This window comes from Gymnogyps californianus, chromosome 20 (assembly GCF_018139145.2).
Source record: "Gymnogyps californianus isolate 813 chromosome 20, ASM1813914v2, whole genome shotgun sequence".
Taxonomy (NCBI): Eukaryota; Metazoa; Chordata; class Aves; order Accipitriformes; family Cathartidae; genus Gymnogyps; species Gymnogyps californianus.
In genome coordinates, this window is record NC_059490.1 from 11,986,937 (window position 1) to 12,010,644 (window position 23,708).

The following is a 23,708-nucleotide window of genomic DNA, read 5'->3' on the forward strand; positions in this document are numbered from 1 at the left end:
CGCCGGTAGCAGCCGTCCCGTCCCGCCGCTGGGCCAGCCTCTGTTTGCTTTTCCAGGTGCCGGACCGGGCCCCGCGAGGAAGCGCGCTGCCGGCCTCGGCGGGAAGGGAGCCGGCGCCCGGCGTGCGGAGCCCTCTGCCCGGACCTGCTGCCGTTCCCCGGTGTGTAAGGCTTTGGTGCGTGCTGCGGCCCGACCGCGCTCCCTCCGCCGCTGGCAGCGCAGGCCGGGCTTAGCGGGGCCGGGGTCCCGCCTCTGCCCCGCCGCGACGGCCAGGACAGGGCCTGGGGGTGCCGAAAACCCGAGAGGAGCGTTTGGAATAAACCGGTAACGGGCAGGAGGACGTAGGCCAAAAGCGTGCCCGGTTTGCAAGCGATGCTGCGCAGGAGGGCTGGGTGTTTGGGTCTTTTTCCCCCTTGAGCCGTTAGGATTATTCCTTTTTATGGAAGTTCTCAGCAGGGAGCGTTTCCTGCTGCGGTGTCCGAGCTGTCGTGTCGTTGTTCGCAGTCCTCCTCCTGCCTCCCACGCAAGGCAGGAAGGAAGGGACGTAGAAAATGTTCTCTTGTGTTACTGGGGGTAATTAAAGGTTACATTACTGTTTACAGCAAAAGCCTCCTAGCTCATTAGTTAACGAACACGTTAGAGTAATAGTACTGACTCCTGCTTGGATTGGCTGTGTCGGGGATTCTGCTCGCATTTAGCTTCATTCTGCTTGGCCAGAGAAGTAAGTGAAGGCCTGGAGTGGTGGAACTGACTGAAAACTTGACTCTGATGAGTATGTTCAGCCTGTTGACACTGGAGAGCTGTTTGCGTCCGGATTTCTCTCTCGTCACAGAATCAGTCTGGCTGTCTTTACAAGCACGCTTTTGTTCTAAAGAAGGGCTTGCTGGGGGCCAAAGCAAGGCAGGACGTCAGTGACGAATGTGTAGACCTAAGGCGTGTTTCCATTGTTACCAGAGGTCCTAACTGCGAGACAAGGTGTAGTTGCTTCTGCTCTTGATTTACTTATTTGTAACAGATTATAGTAAACATCTCTGACTGGTTGGGAGGAACTGTGTTATCGCAAGGCTTGGACGATTTCTGATTGAGTTCTCTAAGACCCTCAGCTGCTTTGTTTGAGTAACTAACTTCTTATGTAACACCACGACCGTCATACACAATTTTGGGTTGCTGCTGCTTGCTTACCAGTTGGGAATTACTCTTCTGGCCAATTCCCTGTGTAGCGTGCCGTTGCCTTTGAGTTAGATTTGCTCATAGGCTACTTGACTCAAGTGATGTAGCCGGAAAAAAGTTCATCTTGCCCGGTTGTAGGCTGAAGCTTGCAGTTGCGTTTTATGGTGATTAGTTGAAAGTAAAGAATGATGGCAGCTAGCGGGAGTTCCAGTCAAAGCATTTATAGACAAACTGAGCTTTTTTGGCACTAAAACTCTTCGAATTGGTTTGTGTCCTGATGATCTGCACAATATTTGTATTGCTTGTTATTTAATAGACATTGTTTGTAGTGTTTGCTTAATTAGAGTAATTGAGTTGGGAATTGCAGAATAATGTTGTATTTTAGATGATGTTCTAGGTTCAGTAGTTATTCAAATCTCTGGCAATTTTAAGATACCGTCTGTAGCTGCCAAGTAATTTGCTGTACAGGTGGATGGTTGTGGGTTTTTTTCTGTGTTGAAGGCTGAGGTGGGGTGGGAAGGAAAAGGGATGTTGGAAGAATAGCAACATAATTAGCAGGTTATTATATTTATTTATAAAAGGTTACTCATGTGCCATAGGCACAGAACAGAGAAGGGAGGAGATACTTGTAGTCCGAAAGAGTTTTAAAGAAACAACAACAACAAAAACCAACAGCAAAATATTTTTGAGAACAATAATTATTAGAAGAAGGATAGGTAAGAAACTTGTATTTGTACTTTTCCAGTTAAAGAACTTCATATCTGGCACAGTAGACAGAGTTTCATTCTTTTATTTGTTTCCATTTTGAGCGTATTGTCAATGGAAAAATAAGCATAGTGAGACTGGGGAGAGAAAGAAGCAGTGAATGTTTAGCTGGCTTTTTAGTTGAGACAAATATTCCAAAGACTGGACATACTTGGCAGGGGGGTGGTGTTAAGATTTTTTTTTTTTTTTTTTTTTTTTTTTTTTAATTAAAACTACATTGACTGCTCAGCATTCCAGGATGGAGGAAGAAGAGTTTTGAATGAAAGGAGTTGCCAGGAAATAGAATGTTATGGTTCAGCATTTCAGTGTGGAGGCATTTGAAGAGACATTTGTAAATGTCTCCAGTTAAAAAACAAAACGACAACAACAAACCCCACACATAGAGATACACACCCTGGCTGAAGGAAGGGCAGAAAGCTCTTCCGTTGTGTTTCACCTCTGCACAAAAAGAGAGTTGCATTCTTTTGGGAAGTTGAGAGGGAGCGGAGTTCCAGCTAGCGTTTAAACTTGGACTGCGGTATTGTATGGTGTTTGTAGTGTTGGCTGAAGACTAAATCACAGGAAGTCCAGAAAAGTTTAGCCTGTCTCACTACAGTAATGCAACTCCCTGGTGCTGAGCAATTATATTGCTGTGTAAGTTGTCTGAAAAACAGCTAAATCTTGTCTTGTCAGAATGTGTGTAGATGTGTCCTTAGGAATCTACTGAAAGCACCTCTTCTTTATTGTGGGCTTCATGTTTTTGTTGTAAATGAAATTCCAGGCTTCCGTATTGATCTTATGCATTTCTGTTTCAAGGGCCCAGTGGTTATGACCGCTTTTGCCTTGCCATCCTTGTCTGGTGACCCGTGACTCTTCACCAATCACGGCGGAATCCGTCAAGCCGACGCTCTGCAGGGTTGTCATCTACCTACAGAAGGAGATGTCGGGGGACACGTGTCTAACCACCACCCTTTGTCCGGCTGCAGGGCCCAAGTCCAAAACTTGCAGCTTCAAAGGGGGCAGCCTTGGTAACAAGTACGTGCGACTAAATGTTGGGGGCTCTTTATATTACACTACAGTACAAGTACTGACCAGGCACGACACAATGCTTAAGGCCATGTTCAGCGGCAGAATGGAAGTGCTCACAGACAAGGAAGGTAAGGGAATGTCTTTTGTTGTTGAGAATTTTGTAAAACAACTGGGGTTTGGTGGTAGTTTTTTAAATATCTTAAGACTACACTCAGTTAGGGATGTAGGGAAAGACATATTCCAAAAATAGCCTGGAACATTAGGCAGCCAACTCCCATTGGTGCTAACAATCCTCTGTGCTTTATAAAAATGTGTTCTTTTGTTACCAAAATTAACTAGCGGAAGGACCGGTTCTCTTCCCTATGATCACAGCTGGTATGCAGATTGTTGATGATGTTATGAAGACTGAACAGACAGTATGTGGGTTGTCATTTATGTGGTGTCATGTGGTGGCATCATTCGAAATGCACGTGTGGGGAGAGACGTTCAGTTTTCATCTTTAAAACTCAGAATAGCCTTGCTTGCTATGTTGAAAATTCTTTTTTTCCTCCTCCCAGTAGCATGTTCCACTTGTGGCTTACGATGCTGTGACAGTATTTAGCTATCAGTCAAGTAGTATGTCACCTCCTGCTGGACACTGAATATTGGCATTATAAAAATCCATAATAAATTATAGAGAGTAGAACAAGTAAGAAGACCAGTAACAGCAATGGCTACGAGTGCTTTCATTTTCCTCTCTTTAGTAGTCCAGGGCAAAATGACACCTTAGGAATGAGGGTTGTGGCACTGTGGAGAAGAGGTTGAGAGAGGTTGGCAAGTATTTAACCTCTTGGTGTTTATGAACACTCATATACGAAAGCTCTTCTGCACGCCCGGATTACATCAGTTTAAACTTGATGCACAACAGTGTGGTTACTTAAACTGAAACAACTCCTTGTGGATTTTCCATGTCATTTAAACAAAGTTCCCCTTGAGTAGGCTGGGTCTTGTTGAGTGTTACACGCAACGAAATCCATTTAGTCCAGCAGTTTTGTATAAGAGCCTCAGCCTGAATGGAAAACAAGGTTCATGTTCTGACAGCTACAGCTGGAGAATCTAGCAGTGGTTTAGTTTACTTTCCTATGTTGTTTTCTGTACCTAGGTCCCAATATAACACTTTTTTGCCTGCCTTCCATATTATGGAAAAGGGTTTGGCACTGTATTAAGCCCTCTGCCTGTGTGTGTCATACATCGCTATTGTTTGCCAGCAAGTCAGACATCCTGTTTCCTAGTGAATGTGACTTCAGGGATGTTTTAAAATTGCAAGAACTGTCCATCTACTGCTGTTTCCTGTGCTGCACCCCCTCTCCACTCCCTCCTGATCTGTCTCTGTCCTGTTCTTTGCTCCTGTTGGAGACTAGAACAGCCTTTTTCCCATACTGGGTTTTCTGGGCTGGTCTGCCTTTTAGCGTCTTCGGAACACTTCTCTCTCTTTAACTCCGAACGACAGCAGATGATGTGGTTGGAAAACTGCCAAATCCTTCTCATTAGGCCACAGAACTTACCCCAAATCTACTTGTTGCAAACATTTGTCAATTCTCTCTTCTAGTCTTTCCTTGGGTTTCGTAGTGATAAGTTTCTAATTGCCCAGCATTACACTGTAGCAGCAGTTAATACATTTATTCCTGTACAAATACAGCACACCCCTGTTTTGCTGGGAATATGATAAGCCTCTATATAAAAGAAGCAACCTACCTAACAATAAGCTTTTTTTTTTTGGCCTTTTTTTTTTTTTTTAAGGTTTGAATGGCTTGGACAGTCAGTTAAATAGATGTAAATTAGCCTTCCTGTAGTAGTTAAAAAGGTCCGTTCCTTTAATCAGAACCTACTACAGAAAAGACGAAGCACAGATAATTTTGGTCAGGCAGCCCAATGACTGATCAATTGATACAGCGCAATCAGGTTCCTGCAGCAATTTTAGTGTCTTGTGATAGGAAGCCAAGAATTTTTAGCTTGAGGCTTTTCTTTTGGGGTGCTGGAAAGTAGTGAGAACATATAGAAGGTACCAAAGGAGCAGTTCTACTGTCAGTTTCTGTTCTGTAACCAACTTCAATTTGCTCAAAGTCAGTAAAGACTTCCATTGAACGAAATGGGAAGAGTATCGTGCAGTTTCAGGAAACATTAGACTTATTTAACCTCTGTGAGGAGCTTTTTCTTGCCCTCTAGCATTGAGGTGATTGAAATGATGCAATGGTTATTTTTCAGGCTGGATCCTTATAGACCGTTGTGGGAAGCACTTCGGAACAATTTTAAACTATCTCCGAGATGACACGATTGCACTTCCAAAACACAGACAGGAGATCAAAGAGTTGATGGCAGAAGCCAAATATTATCTCATTCAGGGCTTAGTGGACATGTGCCAAGCAGCCCTGCAGGTAAGAAATAGGAGTAGCCTGTAAAGTTTTTCGTGGGTGTTTTGCTTAAAAGATTTACTTAAGACAACTTGAGAGAGTATTTCATGGTCTTAGAGATGGCATCAAGTCTTAGATGTACAAAACAGCCTGGAAAGAAAATGCGATGGCAGTCAGGTAAGTTGTAAGAGCTTATCCAGTACATTTATCAAAGCCATAGTTACCCTTGTTCTGTATGCACACCTGAGATTCTGCAATGCTTTAAATAAGAGACAAAATTTAGTTTATGATCTCTCTGGAAATGTTTTCAGACCCATGTGCTATCATGGCACAGCCTTCCAGGCCACAGGTGCCTGTGCTCTGAAGGCATTTAGTGCAATTAGTGAGGTGGCTGCATTATCAAGGGAGCTATTTCTTTGTAAGAAGAGAAAGATTGTCCACTTGTTAAATTAGAGAAAGATTGTCTCCTGGTTAGATGATATGAATCTAGAACGTGTAAGACATAGGCTGGAGTTCCTGTCACTTCGGAGGTGTCTGGTATGATGAAGGGTAAATCATTTCCCTTTGTGCTTCCATTCACTTGCCCAGCTGCCCCCTCAGAGTGGGGATAGCAGCACTTTTCTACTTCACAGGTATGCCAGGAGGATGAATAAAGTAGAAACTGTATTCACAATTTGCCATTTAAATAGAGGGACTGATTCTTTTCTGTTTCTTTTTTTAAAATTTTATTTAGGAAATAGATAGTGAATGAGTTCCTCTTGTGTGAAATGAAATAAAAGCCAGAAATTTAAAGGAAACTGATTGAATAAACAACATTATTTTGAGCATATGTTTTAAAAGACATTATGGCATTTGTCTAAATTTCTCCCAAGTTATGTCACTTCTAGTTAGATAATATTTATAGGCAGAACGGGTTTGAATCTTTGCACACATGGTAACTTTTTTCTAAGTTTGAATCTTAATGGAGAAAAAGACCTATATGGTAAGCACTGAGTACTTTAAGGACTTTTCTTTGTATCAGTTTTGCAAATACCTAAGCCCATAGTAGCTTTATTCCCTTTATGAGTCCCTATGCATTCGGCTCGTTGAAATCGGCTTGTTCTGCCAACTTTTTAATAAGGTTAGCCCAGATGCAATATATATAACTTACTATTAGTCTTAAGATTGTGAAATGAAAGTTTCTTGCAGGACAAAGCTTAGTAATTAATAAATGCCTCGCATACTAGGTTCAACATACTTCTTGCTTCCACTGAAAGAAATGCAAAGCCACACTGACAATTTCCCTTCTGGTTTGGAATTTAAAACCTTTCTTCTAAAAACAAAATGTTCTCAGGCTTTCCTATTAGCTATTGAGCTTTCCTTAATTTGCTGTATGAGGAATCTGGAGTCACAGACTGTGCTGCGTGCTCTTGATTGTTGCTTTTGTATCACAAGGGGCTGAAGTCCGTTTTGGTGACATGCTGTTCTTGCCAAATGTTCAGTTCATAGTGGCTGATATATACTGCAGTGTTTTGAGTTGATTAAAACTAGTGCAAACTCTTACTGTCCTTTTCTTCAAAAAAGGATAGAATAATAAACCCACTTAAACCAAATATGACTTGAGCTCAGAGTCCTTGCTATAGCTAAGAAGGACATCCACCTGCATCCCAGTATTTCAATTACTGCTGCCTTCTGGGGATAAGAAATCTCTCCGCTGTATTTCTGGGTTGCAGATCAAGGTAACGCAGTGTGGTTGCTATAGCAACACAGAGCTTTTTTTCCTTTGCATCACAGGATTTAGGAACATGGCTGGAGGGGTTGGAGAAGGCAGCAGCAGCAGATGTTAGCTTTAGCATTTATCCCTTGAGTTTATTTCCTCTCTCTCTTCTTTCTTTAAAACAGGACAAGAAAGACTTGTATGAACCTGTCTGTAGCATCCCTATTATCACATCTCCAAAAGAAGAAGAGAGACTGATAGAATCATCAATGAAAGTAACTGCTTTTCCACAACTATCCAGTGAGAAACTGAATTTTTGCTAAATGTATTCAAATACAGAACTCACCTTTTCTCCTTTTTTCTTTCTCTCTCAATAGCCTGTTGTAAAGCTGCTTTATAATAGAAGCAACAATAAATACTCCTACACCAGGTATGTCAGTTTTTTTCCCCACTGTAATGGGAAAGTTTCCCTTTGTGGGAGTGGAGGAAGATGTGGTATGACCTGACTTGGTTGTGGGTTTTTTTTTGTTTTATTTTGGTTTTTTTTTTTTCCTTACAACAGTGCTCTTCTATGGATTTGAGTGCAGTTATTTTTGACTGATGTGAATCTAAATGGGGGGAGAACACAACAAACTGTATCTGTTGAAGTCTATTGTACAGTTCAGTTGTGTGAGAAAGACGAACAGAAACAAGGGACGAGATAAGAACGATGAGGCTATTAATATTGGCTGAAACTACATGTGACTTAGGTAATGCAACACAAACTGGTAACCAGAGCGTTACCTCGTCGATGCAAAGCTCGTGCAGCCATGATCCCTACCTTGTCAGTTTAGCTTTACTTTTGAGTCTGCATATACCTCTGCCAGCACTCTTGTACTCTGACCTACAGACCTGCTTGATGTTCCAGCACCTCCGGTGCCTCTAAATGAATTAATTGTTTGGTTACAAAGGAGAGTATCTGCTCTGCTCAGGAACAACCCAGTTAGGGCCAGGGCAATAATTTACTGGCTTTCCTCCTGTATAAAGTAACATTATTTATTTAGTTTTATGCTGTAACTGTCGTGATCCCTTTGTTATGATTCTATCAGAATGGCTTTGGATTTTCCCAAACCAGTCATTGAAGCTATGTGAGTAATCCTTTATGCTATGCAGAATCCTCATTTTCGGCCTTTTCAGTCTGAGATGCAGTCTTGGAAGCTTTTTTCTCTACACAACCTGATTGTCTATCTGTCAGAGAGATGGATTCTAACAGTCAGGAAATGTTACCTGCGGGAGTGCTGAAGAGCAGCCTGTTTTTCAGCAGACTGCATTCTGTATCTGCCAGTCATATTGGACTCCTCCCTGTGTTACCCTTCAGCTTACGGCAGCGATGCTAAAGCAAGCACAGAATAGCGTATTAGTCACCATGGGTCTGGAAATGTAAACGTACTAGTAATGAGAGCAACAGAATCCTAGATACCAGAAGGTGCTGGTATCTCAACTAGCTGTAGGGTTCCAATTATTCCTTGCTTATGAATCTGCATGCCTTGACGGTGTTTAAATGAGGCATCTTTATTTAAAATTCCACACTGGCTGCTAGCAAGCAGAGATTTTTTCCTTCTGTTCTTCCTAATCAACAGTATAAAAGGAGCTTTCTCAGTTACGTTGTCAGTGTGGTCTAATAACATAAATGGATGAAGACTCCCACATTTTTTTCCTAGCTCTGCCACTTGATAGAGGCTGGGACTTGTCACCAGCTGAATCCCAGATTGCTTTATCACATGATTCTTGCGAGCTGAAGATTTTGTCTGGTTGCACTTCATTCTCTTTTGATTTAGATCTGAACAGAAATACTTCTCAGACTAAGTATTTTATGTAAAGCCCAGTCAGCTGTTCTTATTAGCAGTGTCTTGATTCACAAGTATTTCATAGCCTTCCTGGACCACTTGCAAAAGTTAAGATACTGCATACAAAAGTACAATGTCATGTCTCTGGGTAGATTCTTGGCAGCAAGGTGTGAACCTTGAGCTTCTGGGTCCAAAGAGTAAGGAATTTTACTGTTAAAGCTAGCAAGGCTGGCTTTGTTGTCTAGGCAATAATATGTTCACTGATTTCCCCATATCTGCACATAATTTCCCAGCCACCTGTAAAAAGAGACAAAGGGGCGCAGAGTACTTATTTTCAATACAGCTGCATTCAAGCTAATGTCGGAGGAGTAACGCTTTTAGGTTGGGTTTTGTTTTTTTTTACTTAATCAAATCATTGGACATTGATTGGCCATGATGTTATTTAAGTAAAATATTTTAAATTTTAAGAATAGTTTTCTGATAGCTTTACTGGATTTTAAAGGTATAATACAATGTATATTTTTTTGTCTCTAGAACATCTAGATCTTGCTTTGAAAAGTAATTAAGATCTTACATTGTGTTGGCTGTCAATAAAACTTAGTTTCCTACATAACGTATTCACCCTAGAAATTTGTGTATGGTATCACTAGTGTTATGTGCAGAACACCTTGCTTTTTAGCTGGCCTTCTAACATGCATTGACTCTTTGGACTTTTGCTGTTACTAAGCTGAAGAGAACTGCAGTTAGCATGTGATTTAATCGTCTTGAGCGTCAGTCAAGAGATAGTTGTAGATAGTTGATGTAATGATTTGGGAAATTGTGCTGTCGTTATTAATTATATAACTTGACCTCTAAAGGCTGGTGTGTTTGCTCATGGGGATCAGAGCATCTTATTTGTATCTGAAATTGGCTATTACCCTCTCTTTTCTTGGCAGCATATGGCAATGAGTCACTACTTATTTGTATTCTGCAGTTAGATCAATGCTTAAAACTGTGGTGGAATAGGCATATAAATTCTGTAGAGATGGCCAGGCAAAAAACCGCAAAAACCGTGTTCCTTCTCTTGTTGCTGTGTTTCAGTAACTCAGATGACAACTTACTGAAGAACATAGAACTCTTTGACAAACTCTCTCTCCGATTCAACGGCAGAGTGCTTTTCATTAAGGATGTTATAGGGGATGAAATCTGCTGCTGGTCTTTCTATGGACAGGGTCGGAAACTTGCTGAAGTCTGTTGTACCTCTATAGTGTACGCTACAGAGAAGAAGCAAACCAAGGTAATGGAGTTTTACCCACCTGTCTGTTATGGTTTAAAAAAAATCAGGTTGATGATACATTGCAAAAAGATACAGATTTTGTATAACTTAAGCCAAATTGCTAGGGGCAAGTAATATCACTTATTGGAAAAGCTTTGATACCAACTCGCCTGAATATTGACTGGAATTGATGTCAGTGACATCGAAATTACTAGGATGGCTCACTGCTTAGGGGGCTGCAGGATGAGCTGGTGTCTTGGTAAAAGATGCTGCATACTGGGTAGAATTCAGAGAAGACTAAATGTAGCAGGTTTGAAGAAGGAAAGACTGAGAATGGTAATTCTTAAAGCACATGCATTTTAGCACTAGTCTCTTAAAGTTGACGGACAGCCTCTTAAAGCTGATGGACTTTGTGTCCCTAAAGCATGTAAATGCCTTTAAATTTTTCTCTAATTAAATGAAGTAAAGATCTAATTCTGATCCTAATTATACCTACATAAGTTTACTTCATTGCAGTTACTTTGTCCTGTGTTTCACTTGCACTGATGTAATCACTGTATGTAATTGGACTAAGTGGTTGCATCTGGGAGTATAAATTTCTCCAGAGTGTTGGAAAATATATGCCAAAAAGGAGAAGACTGAAACTGATCTGTCCCAACCTGAATAACTGAAATGGATGGGATGAAATTAATGAAATGGAAACTTGAGCTCAAACACTGTTTAGAAGCATGATATTTTTATTATCCTTGTGCTTTTATGTGCAAAACTATAGAATATCTGTTTAAAAAAAAGTTCAGCAGGAGTGCAGATTCCCAATAATCAACCTGTCTTGATTTCCCCACATTTCCAGCAATTCTTCTCATAGTCTTCCCACCTCTGATTTTGCAAAGGTTACCTAAAGACTTGCTTTCAAGCATAGTACATCCTAAAGAGATGAGTTACGTGCATGAAAATATGATAATGATTAGGATGATAAATCTACAGAGTTCCCCTAACTTCAGGCATTAACTTCTGACTTGCAGTGGTGCAGGTAAGGTGACCAGGGTCCAACATTAGCACTTAAGAATCAGAAATACTGTGTTCCATTCTAGAACAATCTGAAAGAAGAGGTGAGGTAGGCGAGCTGGTGGAGGGAGTAATCCTCTACTAGGAATTAGACTGCTTTACTCATCTTTCTCATTTACAATTGTTTTACTCTCTTTATAGTGTATGTCTTTTTATGGCTCAAGTATCTTTTTACTTATGGGTATGTGTTCCAGTCATGTTATCCTGTATAGATCAGGAAAAGGACATGTGTTGTTTTTTGTAGGTTGAATTCCCTGAGGCACGAATTTATGAGGAAACACTAAATGTCTTACTATATGAAACACCACGGGTTCCTGATAACTCTCTGCTGGAAGCAACAAGCAGGAGCCGAAGCCAGGCGTCGCACAGTGAGGATGATGAGGGTTTTGAACTTCGTGACCGAGTGCGCCGAATCCATGTGAAGAGATACAGCACCTATGACGACCGTCAGCTTGGCCACTAGCATATGAGTCGAGGAGAAAGGGTTTGGTGTCAAGGCTTGTATCGATATTCTTTGAGGGAGATCGGGAAGCAGGGAGGGATCAGTTGGACTCTGTGGATTGATCTTCATTTGGCTTCTTGGCTCCCTAGGGAAGCAAATGGGCATTTGTGCGCACAAAGCAACACTAAAGGCCAAGGGCTTTGAGAACTAAGACGTTAATTTTGCACCGTGTGCTTTAAATACAGACTGGCCCCCTTTTCATGCCACATGAGGAATGGAATTTGGAACACCAGTTCTGACAGTTTGTGGTTGCTCTTGCATATGTAATGACTTGCCAGTTTTCTTACTTCCTGTGAGAAGTACTGCTTTTCCTGAATGAGATGGTGTGATTTGAAAATCTTTTTCCAGATATCTGCCCTTTTAGGGTTTTGTATAATGGAACTTCCAGTTTTTTAAATCAAGATACTGAAGAGGGGGTGGAAAGAACTTGAACGTGACTACTCTTAGCAAACACTACGTCTGATAACCCCCAGAAGAAATGGTTAGCTATCCAGTAGTCAGATGCACTGCACAGTGATTTCTCCCACCTCTTTCCCCCAGTACACATACAAAGGTTTGTGTTCCAAGATAGCTGTCTTTAAAACTTGTTAATTGTAAGGCAGGCTCTTCCAAAGAGGTAAGAGTCAAGTCATCAAAAAACCTCCCCTTGTGAAAAATGAGAAAACTTTGAAAATTTAAATATATATGTAATGACTTGTCTTGGGAGATGGAGAAATGGGTATGGTGAAGGAAGAAACTTCTTCAAGTAAGAAAACTTCAGGCAGAGATTGTGGCAGGGTTGCCATTGTTTAGGCTTGTGATAGTGTAATCCTGGTTATATAAAAACAATGGCAATCTGGGGAATTAGTTTTACGTTAGTTTCCTCCTGTGGCCCAAAAAGTGCTATTTGATGTTAAATTTCTCAAGCAGCAGGGGGAAAATTGCAGTGACTGGGTAAGTACTAAAGAACACTTTATAAGGCTAGATAATGTTCACATACTGAAGGGTGAATTCAGGTTTCGTGTTCTGAATCTCTTCTAGAGCATAGAAGTTGAAGTGGAAAGAGAAGAATAGTTATAAAAATCTTGTTCTAGCATGAAACTGCAAGAGGCTTTGGACACAGGAGAGAGGTAGCTTATACTGAATTTTAAACTGAAATAATCACTTTTATTCTGAGTGCTTGGCTGGGTGCTAATTGTAAAGGGCCTTTCAGAAGGTTGGAGTCAAGGCTGCTCTGCAAATTGGGTGTCTGGAAACAGTTTCAAGTTTAGTGTGAAAAGTTGTTACTGTATTTTTAAATGTTTGCGTGTAGATTTCAGCTGTAGATTGCAGATTCAAATTTTACCACTGTCATAAATGGTTATTACTTGATGGCTGTTCATTGGCAGCTATGGATATGTGACAGCGGTGGAGCGCTCTCCACAACTGCTTTTATGTTCCCATATTGTACATGAACATGGAGGCTTCAGATTCCATGATGCTTAGACTTGAACTGCTTTGACCAGTGCCAAATCTACCTATAAGTTTTAAAGCAAATTACTGCAAAAGCCTGACAAGAAAATAATGCTAAATTAATACAGTGAAGTCATAAGTAGAATTAAGATGGTAGATGGTTTGGTAGTAGTAGAAGCAGGGGAGGGAACAAAAAAATTATTTTCACTCAGTTAGGCTTTTAAAAACAAAATTGTTGAGGCTTGGTAAGAAAACACTAATGGCTGCAAACTTTTGGGATTTTATTGCCTAGCCAGACCTCTGCATGTGGCAGGCATTCACTTAATTCTCCTCACATTCAGGAAGTAGCATTGCCACAGTAATGCACCTGCCTTTTTGTGAAAGGCCTCTTTAAAACTCTAATAACCTCTTTTCTTTTTATCTTGCTTTCTGTAAGTTGTTGTTTTCCAGCTGGCTTTTCTGTTGTGCCAGTGAAAATACAGCTGCTGAGATTAGTTTTGACAAAGACTTTTGTGGTTTTTTTCTTTAATTCTGCTAGAGTGGCGTGAATTTTTTTTTTTTAATTTTTTTTCCCTCCACTGATGCTATTTAAATTACACTGTGGTGGGTGCTTTGAAGCTACCAGCAGAGCCTGTAGTGATAGGGTCTTTGTGCTGTACTTAGTAGCTTCAGTTTATTCTCTTATACTTTTTTTCATCTTGTAACAAATAAGACTGCCATTTAAAATTCATCTGTGGCACTTCTGTTTCTTGGTAAATGATTTATATTATTTTTTTTCTTGTTAGTGTCATAGTGAATGTTAACAGATTAAGTAAGTGATGCTGGTAGCCTTGCAAAATTGTGTTTAAAAGAAGTTACAAGGAGAAAAATGTCATCTTTGCATTTCTTTTCTCTGGGGAGTACTAGTATGGGAAAGAGTGTGTGAAAGAGTGTCAGATCTGTGTGCTAGTCCAGAGGCTTTCATTCCGTGGTTGGATTCTGTACTCCCAGGATTCATATTGTGAATTATTACTCTATAAGAAGCAGAGAAAAGCTTGTGTTTTGGTTTAGTTGGTTTTCTTTTCCCTGTCTCCCATAGCCAACAAGTAGTATTAATTTCTGATTTGAATTTAGATTAAATTAATCTTGGAAACAAACTGTTTTGAGAACCATCTGGGTTGTGAGAATCTTTTAAAAAGTGCAAAATAACTTCTTGGTATTTGTGGAATGTGGAATATCAGTAAAGAACTGTAAGCAGTTATCAATATGTTTTAAATATGTACAGATATCCTTTTCATTTCACCTTCTTCTCTCATCCCCATTCATTCTCCCTTCTCTACCCCCAATTGGTACTGATCACAAAACATCTGCTTTTAGATTAAGATATGACTAGAACTGGAATGATGTTAAACAATGTTTGGTCACTGTGGACAGAACACTCTGTCAGTCCATAAGCTTTACTCAGAGTAATAATCTAATTGCATAAACACTAAAGTTTTGTCTATTCAAAAGACGTTTCAAAACCATGGTCTTGGTGTTCTTTGTCCTGATATGATTTTCAGGATGTGGCTGGGAGAGCCCACTTAAATACCTGTGGTTGGGTTTGACTAGCAGTTCTGTAGTTCCCTCCACTGGTGGACAGATGGGAATGGGAGAACATGAGGAAATCCTCTGTGTAGGTGTGTTCTGGGGTGTGTGCTATTCGGACATGCACAAGGCTAAAATGACTGTAGTGTTAGAGATCCCCTCCCTAGGTAGGGCTGCTATACTCGGGTTTCTGATAAAATCTGGAATGCCTGGAGTTACTTCTTACCGGAGTGCTTACATAATTGGATAATTTACATGAAGTCTCAGTAAGTCTAAATGTAGACAGGGATGCAGCCATCACTTACACAGTTCATGGGTTAAACATTTTTCTAATACAGGTGATAGAATGCTATATTTTCTCTTAAGTGTCCTGCTCATCTGGAACTGCTCTAATACAGGATGTTAATTGAATGTCCTTTCCACCAAAATCATGGCATGTTGATTTATACAGTCTCGGTACTACTAGGTTCTGATAATTTCGAATACTGTAGTTTTGATGTAACACATGCTTTGTATTCTTATCTTAATCATCCTTTACTTAATTAAAGGCTATAAATTGTTTTGACAAGAACATTCTAGAACGTATTTTTACAACCTGGTATAATGGAGAAAATGCAGTTTTGAACTGCAGCATTCACTTATTTGTAGTAAGCTGTCCACTTCTAGAGAAGGCGAACAGCTGTACTTCCTAAGACTCTTCCCTGCTGGCTTTAAATACCACAAATTATGATCCCTATTAAGACAATATAGATTTCTAATGATATGCATTTGTCTGCAAGTTAAGAGACTTGTAATGGCTTCCTACATAGACCATCACCAATGGATGTGTTTACTGATGTGCCTGTGAAGTTATAGTAGCCTTTAGGAGGAAGAAATGCCTTTTTGCCTCATTTGTAATGTATGAATTCTAACTACATCAGCTAGCATTCATTAGCTGCTGGAGCTCTTTTTGAAACCTTACTGTCCTCTTCACTCCTAAATTTACGTGAACTTTTGCGCATTCAAATATTATATTAGCAGACCGAGAGAATGAATGGAAAACATTAACTGACACCTATACACAAGTACTGTAATAAAGGGTTGCATGTTTCTGTAATGGGGTCCTCACATATTGCAAAACAGCCTCAGCCTTTCTGCAGAGAAGGAGACTTGGTGCCTTGAGTGAATGTCTTACGTTAAATAGCTTTTCAGTATCAGTGTTAATTAGGCAATAATGTCAAAAGAGAGAGTTCTGCAGGGTAGCAGCCTCCAACTGCTTGATAAATGCTGAGACAAAACTAAATGTTTAACCTTCACCTTGACATTTAGTTTTTGGATCCGGAGACATTTATCCTATTGTAATGTTCCATTCCACTGACTTTTTCTCTCTTGCAGTTCTTGGTTAAAGTACAAAATAACTGACCGAGATTGGGAGGGCATTGGAGGGACCGATACTATGGTGTTACTGAAAAGCTGCATTCTGCTTGGAACAGCAATGCTTGTTGTGGTTTTGATTAGATTTTTTTTTTTTCTTGGGGTTTTTTAATTTTCAGACACAATTCACTCTAGGAAATACTGAGGAAGTATACCTTAACTGAATGTCTCTGGCCCAGCAGTCCCTGTCTTACACAATTAGATTATATCCTCTGACAATCCTTGGCATAAAATCTTTACAGCCAAATTTCATACCATCCATTCTGTTAGGAGAACTGAGGTTTTGTTAAGAGATGAGTGGGCATGAGTCCTGTTTCCAGCTTTGCCACTAACTCGGTGACATACAGAAAAACTGACTTGCTGTATGTGCATAATTTTTCCTCATCGGTAATAAAATGGTGGTAAGACCCTCCCCTACCTCAGAGGGATGTTGAAGCTTCATTTGTTTAATAATAGTAAAGGACTTTGGATTTCCGTAATATTTTATATCCAGAGGATAGCAAATACGATTGCTGATCTTGTTTAAACTGACATGCTGTGATCAAGCTGTTTTCTTATAGCATCAGGCTTTGTTTTATTTTTATGTCTAACTTTTAAGGGTCAGCCTTATGGATAAAATACTTAGTTAATGCAGTAACCATATTAGCTATTGATTAAAGTGTTTTCTCTTTTATCAGTGCATTAAATGGAAATGGAACACTAATTTTTAATAAAGTGTTATATTTTGTCTTCTGTGATTTTTTTTCTCCAGCATCGTAACTTTTTATTCGTCGTGTTAGTCTCTGCACTTGTGTTCTGCATTGTAGTTGTGATCCTCATCAAGTATTTAGGATTCCTGAACCACAGAAATACTGTATCAGCAAATGGCTTTTGTATTCTATGGAGCAGTTGCTACCTTTCACGCATGCCCTGCAAGTGTAGGCTATTTGTAGGAGGTATCAGTGTACTTACAGGTGCTCTGCAGACAACTGGTTTTGATTTTTCTCTGGGCTTTTCCTTTAATTGTAGAACAATTCATTGGCCGCAGTGGTTTTGCATCTTCATGGAAGTAACTTCATTTCCTAACAAGAATCACAGAGCATTTTGATATTTCATTAAGTCTACACACAATTTCTATTACTACAAAGGTAACCTAACTTCTATTTTGAAAATCTTTAACCTTTCTTGACTGACGGACCAGCCTAGCAGGGAATTAGATCTGGAGATTTAGTCTGTGTTCTGCAGCAGGTGTGCTTTTGAGGTAGCCAGCATAATCTGTCCCATTTAGCTGTTCTCTTTGCTGCTGTTACCCTGCTTTCTGAGCTAAGCCATAGGGTTTTTTGTTGTGAGCAACAACCACAAAAACTATTCCACAAAGTATCTGTCCTTGAAAGAAGTTAGGTAATCCTTCTGTTCGGAAAGGTGAGAAACCTCTCTTAGGTAACTGTGGTTTCTAGTGCATACTGGCTATTCTTTCCCACAGTTGTGGTGTTGAGAATTGATTTGCCTGTAAGGTAGGTGCTCCTACCCTGCCTTTAAGTTGTATGAGAGCTTGTAGAAACAGACTACTTTTATTCATCGTGGTAGGACTTTTGGTTCTTGTGACTGGGTGATATGATTCAGTCTCCTCTATCTGCTGCCTCTTGCAAAGACGGAACAACTCTTCTCTTCTTTTTCCCTTTTCTGCCTGCACTAATGGAGGTCTGTCGTCTTCTCGGTGTGGTCCAGCTCCTCCTGCCTGCCATCTCTTCTTTCTGTGCTGTTCCCTTGGGAGTTCTCCCTTTGCCTGGGTGTTCCTGTGGCATCTTTTCCTTTGCAGCCACAACTAATGTAGGATTTTCAGCAGTAGCTGGAGGACTTGCTGAGAGCGAGCTCTGGTTTATTAAGTATCCTGAATACTTCTGCTGAAGGAATGATCTTGCCTACATCCTGATTTGTGTTGGAAGGAAGAGCTTGAACGCTTCCTGGGCAGCCCTTGCGGTTTTGCAAAGTGCTGTCCTTTTGCCAACATCAGAAAGCAAATCAAACAAGCTGAGTATGCTGTTCACTCTTTTAGTGGAAAATACTGAAACAAGCACTAGAAAAAGCAGATTTAATGTTATGTCACTGACCTGATGCTTCAACCCCCTTCCCTTCTCTAGAGAGGCCGGTGTGCCGCTGCTGCGCTCCCAGTGAAGCACTGAACATCTGGGCTCCCCGGGCCCCTCCTGGGCTGAGGTTCCTTCAGGACCAGCTGTGGACACGGGCTGGTACCGTAGGAAACCGGGGCTCCCGGGCAGGCCCGCGCCCGGCCGGGCACCGTGGCTGCCGGGGCCACCTCAGAGCCGCGCGTTACCTCAGCGCCGGAGGCGGCGGGCTCCCGCCTCAGCCTGGCCCCGCCCCCGGCGCGGTTGCCACGGAGCTCGCCCCGCAGCCGGGGCGGCGGCGGCGGCAGGTGCGGTCCCGCCCCGCCCCGGTGTCCCCGCCCCCAGCGTGACGTCAGCGGCAGCCGCGGAAGATGGCCGCGGAGCTGCGCGCCGCGCCGCAGCCTTCCCGCGTTCGGCCGGGCGGCGCGGAGCCTTCGCCCCGCGGGCGCTCCCGTAGCGGCGCGGGCGGGCGGCTCTGAGCGCGGGGCGCGGCGGGCGGCCCCGCTCCCCGCTCCGCCATGAGCTGCTCGGCGGACGCCGTGAAGGAGAAGCTGCTGTGGAACGTGAAGAAGGAGGTGAGGGAGGAGGGGGCCGGCCGGGGGCGGCGGGCGGGCGGGCGTCCTCCCGAGGTCCCGGTGGGGCCGGGGCTGTGAGGCGGGCAGAGCCCCGCGCTCCGGCCGGCGGAGGTTCCCCCGGGCGCCCCGGGGTCAGCCGGTGGTGCGGGGGTCCCCTGCCCCGGGAGGGCTCCGGGGCCTCGGGCCGTCCTGCGCGCCCTCCCGCCGGGCTCGGCCTCCCGCGGCGGGTTCAGGCCGGTAACGACAGGTTGACCCTTCCGCGTGATGAATTTGTTTAATCTCTCTTGCAGCAAGGCCGGTAGTTAAGAGTTTGCCTAGAGTAAATAAAATAAAGCTTTGGCCGGATTGAATTAAAACCCAATTTCCCTTCAGGAGGCGATGAATGGGAAGTGGAGGATTTGTTCGGCTACAACTGTTTAACCCTTTCTGTGCTGTTACTGTGGTATACGCGACCTTCCCGTGACTGAAATAAATAAATAAATAAATAAAGGCTCTCCTTGGCCGAGCTGTTGAGGTTGATATTGTAATGCTGCTCCAGAAACATGTCAGTGGTTTTGCTAGGCTTTTCCAAAGTGAACCTGGGGAGAAGAGATGCTGCTCTGTGGGCTTGCTCTTTCCTGCCCCTGCAGCAGGTGATGGTTGTGTTCACCTGAGGCAGGAGTCTGTGATGAGCTAATGGTCCCGGCTCCCATTCCCTGGGGTTATGTTTCCTTTATTACTAGTTCTTTACTAACTTTTCTTAGCTGTGAGTTTTAGAGGAGAAAGGAGGAAAATCAGTGATAAGAAAGCTGGTCCTAAGGTGCCCTTGGGTGAACGGAGTTGGCTCCCAAATGCCAGAGCCCTGGCAGAAGTGTCTGCTCCTGTGGTGTTAATACCTGTGCTTTAGGAAGTGTGCTGTGAAACTGGGGAGGAAGGCTGGGTTAATTTGGGTGGTTGTTCTTACAAACGGCTGTGTGATGTTTACATGCTGGGGCAATCTGAGATCCATCGGTGGATAAACTACCGAACACCCCGTGCCTGAAAGGGGACCGTGGCATTTGATCGCGCTTGCGTTTGGACTGGTAGTGCTTCAGTCTCCGCAAAGAATGATGCTGTTACCTGGTAGGATGTGCTCAGCAGGACGGCGTTCCTACTGTGCTCTGCATTTGGGTGGAGTGGCTCTTACCATCGGCAAGGTTCGTGCTGAGACCGCTCCAACAGGACGGTCCCCTTTTGGGGTCTCTGCCAGGGTGCTCTGGGAGGAGGTGCCTGCTGGTGCAAGCATGCCTTGGTCTAAGGGCACCTCCGTGAACATGTTCCAGGTAGAAGTGGCAGTGTAGTGAGCGGCCACCTCTCCCCCGTACACCTGAGTACCATATTTCACGTTTTTGTGGCATTGACTGTGTAACAGCTGTGTGTAGCTGCCTGTTCTTACACAGGACCTAAGTGAAGGTGTAATGCTTATCCATCACAGCAACAAAAAGTATTTTTAAAAAGCTAACTATCCTCCTGCTCCTTCCCCTCCCCCAGTTCACAGCTGGGGAAATCAGAAGCAGCCTGGGAGCAGGATTCATTAAAGCTCAAGTGAAAAGTTGTTGCTATGGCCAAGGTTCCTGAGCCTGAATCTGGTGTCCTAACATTTGTTAGTGTTGAAACCAGAAAATTTCAGATGTTTCAGTCAGTGTAGGTTAACTGGAAGTGGCAGAGTAGGGATAGACACGTAAGGACCAGTCTGTACGCAAAATTGTAGGACCATGTCCTAGAATGACCCAGCCAGCAGCTGGCTGCAGGGCACCGAGCAGGTGTCACCTATTGCTCGCTCACGTGCTAAATGCTGCGGCTTAACGCAGCCATGAACCTGCCACTTCATTTAGAGATTTTAGCTTAAACTAGGACCTTTGAGCCAAGATAGTGTAAGGTTTGATTTAGAAGTGCGCGCTTGCTCTCCTGGGTTAATGTTTAAATATATAAATTTGAGAAACGTTTTCCAACTCTGAACATTGCAATCTTGTGCTAATGTATGAGATTGACAGTGAAATGGATTTTCGTGATCCAAGCCAGCTCGAGCCGAGGAGAACAAGTGGTATATAATTAAAAAATCTGAGGCTAATTTGTTTTTAAAGTCTCTAAAATGTTTCTAATTGGACTCTAGCTTTTAAATTACTTGAATAATGCTTGAAAGTGATATTTGTACCTTCTATGTCATCTGGATTTTTGTTTTGTTTTTTTCTTCTCCAAATCCTCACAAATGCTCTTTTAGAGGATTTATATTGGCTTGGCTTTTTGGGGATTGCCCAGAGCTTTCCATCCTAAAGTAGTCATGAGAGCTTTTTGGTGATTGTATGCACGTTAAGGTAAGACCTCTCGCCTGTGCGCTGCACAGACGTGTAGAAGGGGACCCTGCCTGTTCTGCTCGCATTAAGACAAATGGTATCAGGAGGCAGTCAGAGACACTGAGATTGAGATTTTATTTTTCTTTTAAATAATCAATCAGTGGAGCCAGAAACTGAATGCAGACCACTAGTATACCAGCCACCAGATTATGCTGCCCTTAATGATGGTAATTAACTTTTTCCGATAGAATTTTCAACCTCATTTTTTATTCTGTGTGACTTTTCACACAGCCACTTATACCTGCATGCATGTTGTGTGTTGGTGTCTTGTTTTGAAAACTCATCCATGTCCATTCTCAAAGCAATCGTTCCCTTCCGTTGTCCTTTAAACCCAGGCTCTTCCTCCCATTGAACTATTTTCACGTAACCTCGATATCTAATGGAGTTCAGATTAAGCATACTCCTTCTGTATGTTGTTTACACCAAGGCTATTAAAACTCAGTTGTCTTTGCAAAATATAAAATGGTTGTCTCCAAAGTCACTTGGTGCAAAGTGGTTATTTATTTTATTTTGTCTCTCCCTCTCAGCAAAAACTTTTGAATTTTTCCTTTGGGAAAATTTAATGTTGTTTGCTTTTTCTCAGATGGATTTTCAATTCTCACTGGTAAAGAATCTATTTTGTTGGCTCTAATAGAGAGGAGGACATGTAATGTGTTTTGAAAATTTAACTCTACTGGGATTCATGCTGAGGCTGCTTCTAAGTTCACGTTTCAAACATTTATCTCTCTCTGCAGGAAAATCTGTTGTGACAAGCAGACTCATAAACCAGGCTTTTCTGGCCATTTCCTTCTACCTACTGAAATGGAGGCTTTTTGCCATTTCTGGATTTAAACACAGCACTCTTTCTAGCTGTGAAACAAACAGGATAACAATAACCTTAGCAGTTTCACCCTGAAAAATTTCAGAGCACTTCAGAAATGCAATTGCTCATCTTACAACTAAAATGCAACCACTTCTGAGCAGAAATATTGTACTTATTTAACAGCTTGTGTTGACACCACCCAGTTTTTCATCAAGAGTAAGAGTCAATGCAGCAGGAGTGATCAATAAAAGAGATGAACAGTAACTACACAAGCTAAAGAAGGCACGGATGCTGGACATAAGGTTTTCTTCTTCGAGGAAAAAATGCTGTGGGTTTTAACTGTAGTCCTGGTTATTCCAGTATTTTATGAGCGCTGTTCTTTGCCTCTGACGCTGCATTGTCCCCGTGGTGCTTCTCCAGCATCCCATCGTAATGCATGGTTGGAGAAAGCGCTGCAACCTGTATTCTGAAAGAGTGGTGCTGGTTTGAAAGGTCATTCCTAACCCTGAAGGTTGCAGATGAGTTGAGATATGCTGGGTCAGCCCTGGTCAGAAATCCGTCATAGTGACAGTTTAGCAAAATCGCAGTAAGGCAAGTCCTAACTGTCTGCGCTCATTGGAGCGGACCAGGAACTCAACAGAGGGATGGAAAAGGCAACATCTGTGGGTCTCTTCCAGCCCTATGCTTGTGAATAAATTAGTATATAGTCAGTGCATGTTGTGTCTTAGTAGTCTTCATTTTCTTGATCTCTTGTACCAGCAGGTTGCTGCAAAATTGGAGTTTTTCAATTTTAAAAGCTTCCTTATAACAAAAATTAAAAAATTAAACATAAAGGCATTTCTCCTGTGTTTCTTTGGTGAAACGTATTAAATAATCCATGTATTATGACCTATGTTCAATGTTTGCTTCTGAAAGTTTTGGCCATTGTAGGATGTCGGAGAAAGAGCGGTGATCCATTATAACATTGTGCAAATGCTTATCAGCTTCTATTCAAGCAGCTTGCTTTGCTTTACCTGGATAATGCTACCACCAGGATATTCTTCACTCCTCGAATGCCAAGATCTTTACTTGGGTAGGCAGAGCTTTCCTATCCTTGCTCGCCACTGGTTGGAAAATATGGTGCACACGGAGCCTGTTACCTTTTCCAGGGAGAGCAGAATGTCTTCTGAGCCTGTCGCTGAGGCCTGTTAAAGCGCTCTGTGGTTCCCTTGATGCAATGCTACTTCTGGTGCAGGGAGAGGCTGAAACGCACAGAAGTCAGTGCACTTGCTGCTTTTCTGCATGCTTGTGCCGCCTGGCAGGTGTAAATGAACAGCCTGGTTAAGACGAGTAGATCCTGTATTGATCTTACAAAGGAGGCACAGAGAACGGGAGGGATGTTTCCAAGGCAATGGAGGGAGCCTGTGTCATACCTCAGCCGAACCTGTGCCGCCTCCTTCCCACCCGAGCAGGTTTCTCTCCAGGCACCTTTCTGTTAGCAGCGCTGGCTCCAGCTGGAGGAGGCAGCCCTCCATCCCTTGCACAAACAGCAGTCAGTAGGCTGAAGAGATTTCTTTACCTGTGCAGGTGGATGGGTGAATGCAGGGGGGCGGGCTGTTGATGTTTCTTTTAATGAGATTAATTTGAATTTTGGTCAGGTCTGCTAGTATGTGCAAGTGGGTGTCTGTGTAGGCTTATGCTCAGAAAGCTTCATTGACAAGTGCCTCCCCAGAACAGAGACACAACAGCATAATTCCCTGCAAAGAGAGCTGCACAAGATGGCAAAGG

At 42.5% G+C, this 23,708-nt stretch overlaps 2 protein-coding genes across 5 annotated transcripts in view; both read left to right on the top strand.

The window, feature by feature from the left end:
- Positions 1 to 54: 54 nt before the first annotated feature.
- TNFAIP1 (TNF alpha induced protein 1) lies at positions 55 to 16,824 on the top strand. Of its 4 annotated transcripts, none has more exons than XM_050908792.1 (7): positions 55 to 175; positions 2,731 to 3,071; positions 5,188 to 5,357; positions 7,215 to 7,304; positions 7,407 to 7,459; positions 9,936 to 10,131; positions 11,420 to 16,824. In XM_050908792.1, the coding sequence occupies exons 2-7, from the start codon at positions 2,855 to 2,857 to the stop codon at positions 11,636 to 11,638; spliced, it is 945 nt and encodes a 314-aa protein (XP_050764749.1). In that variant the 5' UTR covers positions 55 to 175; positions 2,731 to 2,854; the 3' UTR covers positions 11,639 to 16,824. The 4 variants fall into 4 exon arrangements, with proteins under 4 accessions (XP_050764749.1, XP_050764748.1, XP_050764750.1 ...); XM_050908791.1 differs by having other exon boundaries at positions 55 to 160; XM_050908793.1 differs by lacking the exon at positions 55 to 175 and adding an exon at positions 5,824 to 5,826 and having other exon boundaries at positions 2,752 to 3,071; positions 7,221 to 7,304.
- Positions 16,825 to 18,697: 1,873 nt separating this feature from the next.
- SGSM2 (small G protein signaling modulator 2) overlaps positions 18,698 to 23,708 on the top strand; it is a 61,748-nt gene continuing 56,737 nt past the window's right edge. Inside the window, 1 exon segment of the mRNA XM_050908897.1 lies at positions 18,698 to 18,767. Within this exon segment, the coding sequence (XP_050764854.1) occupies positions 18,711 to 18,767 (57 nt within the window). The 5' untranslated portion in view covers positions 18,698 to 18,710.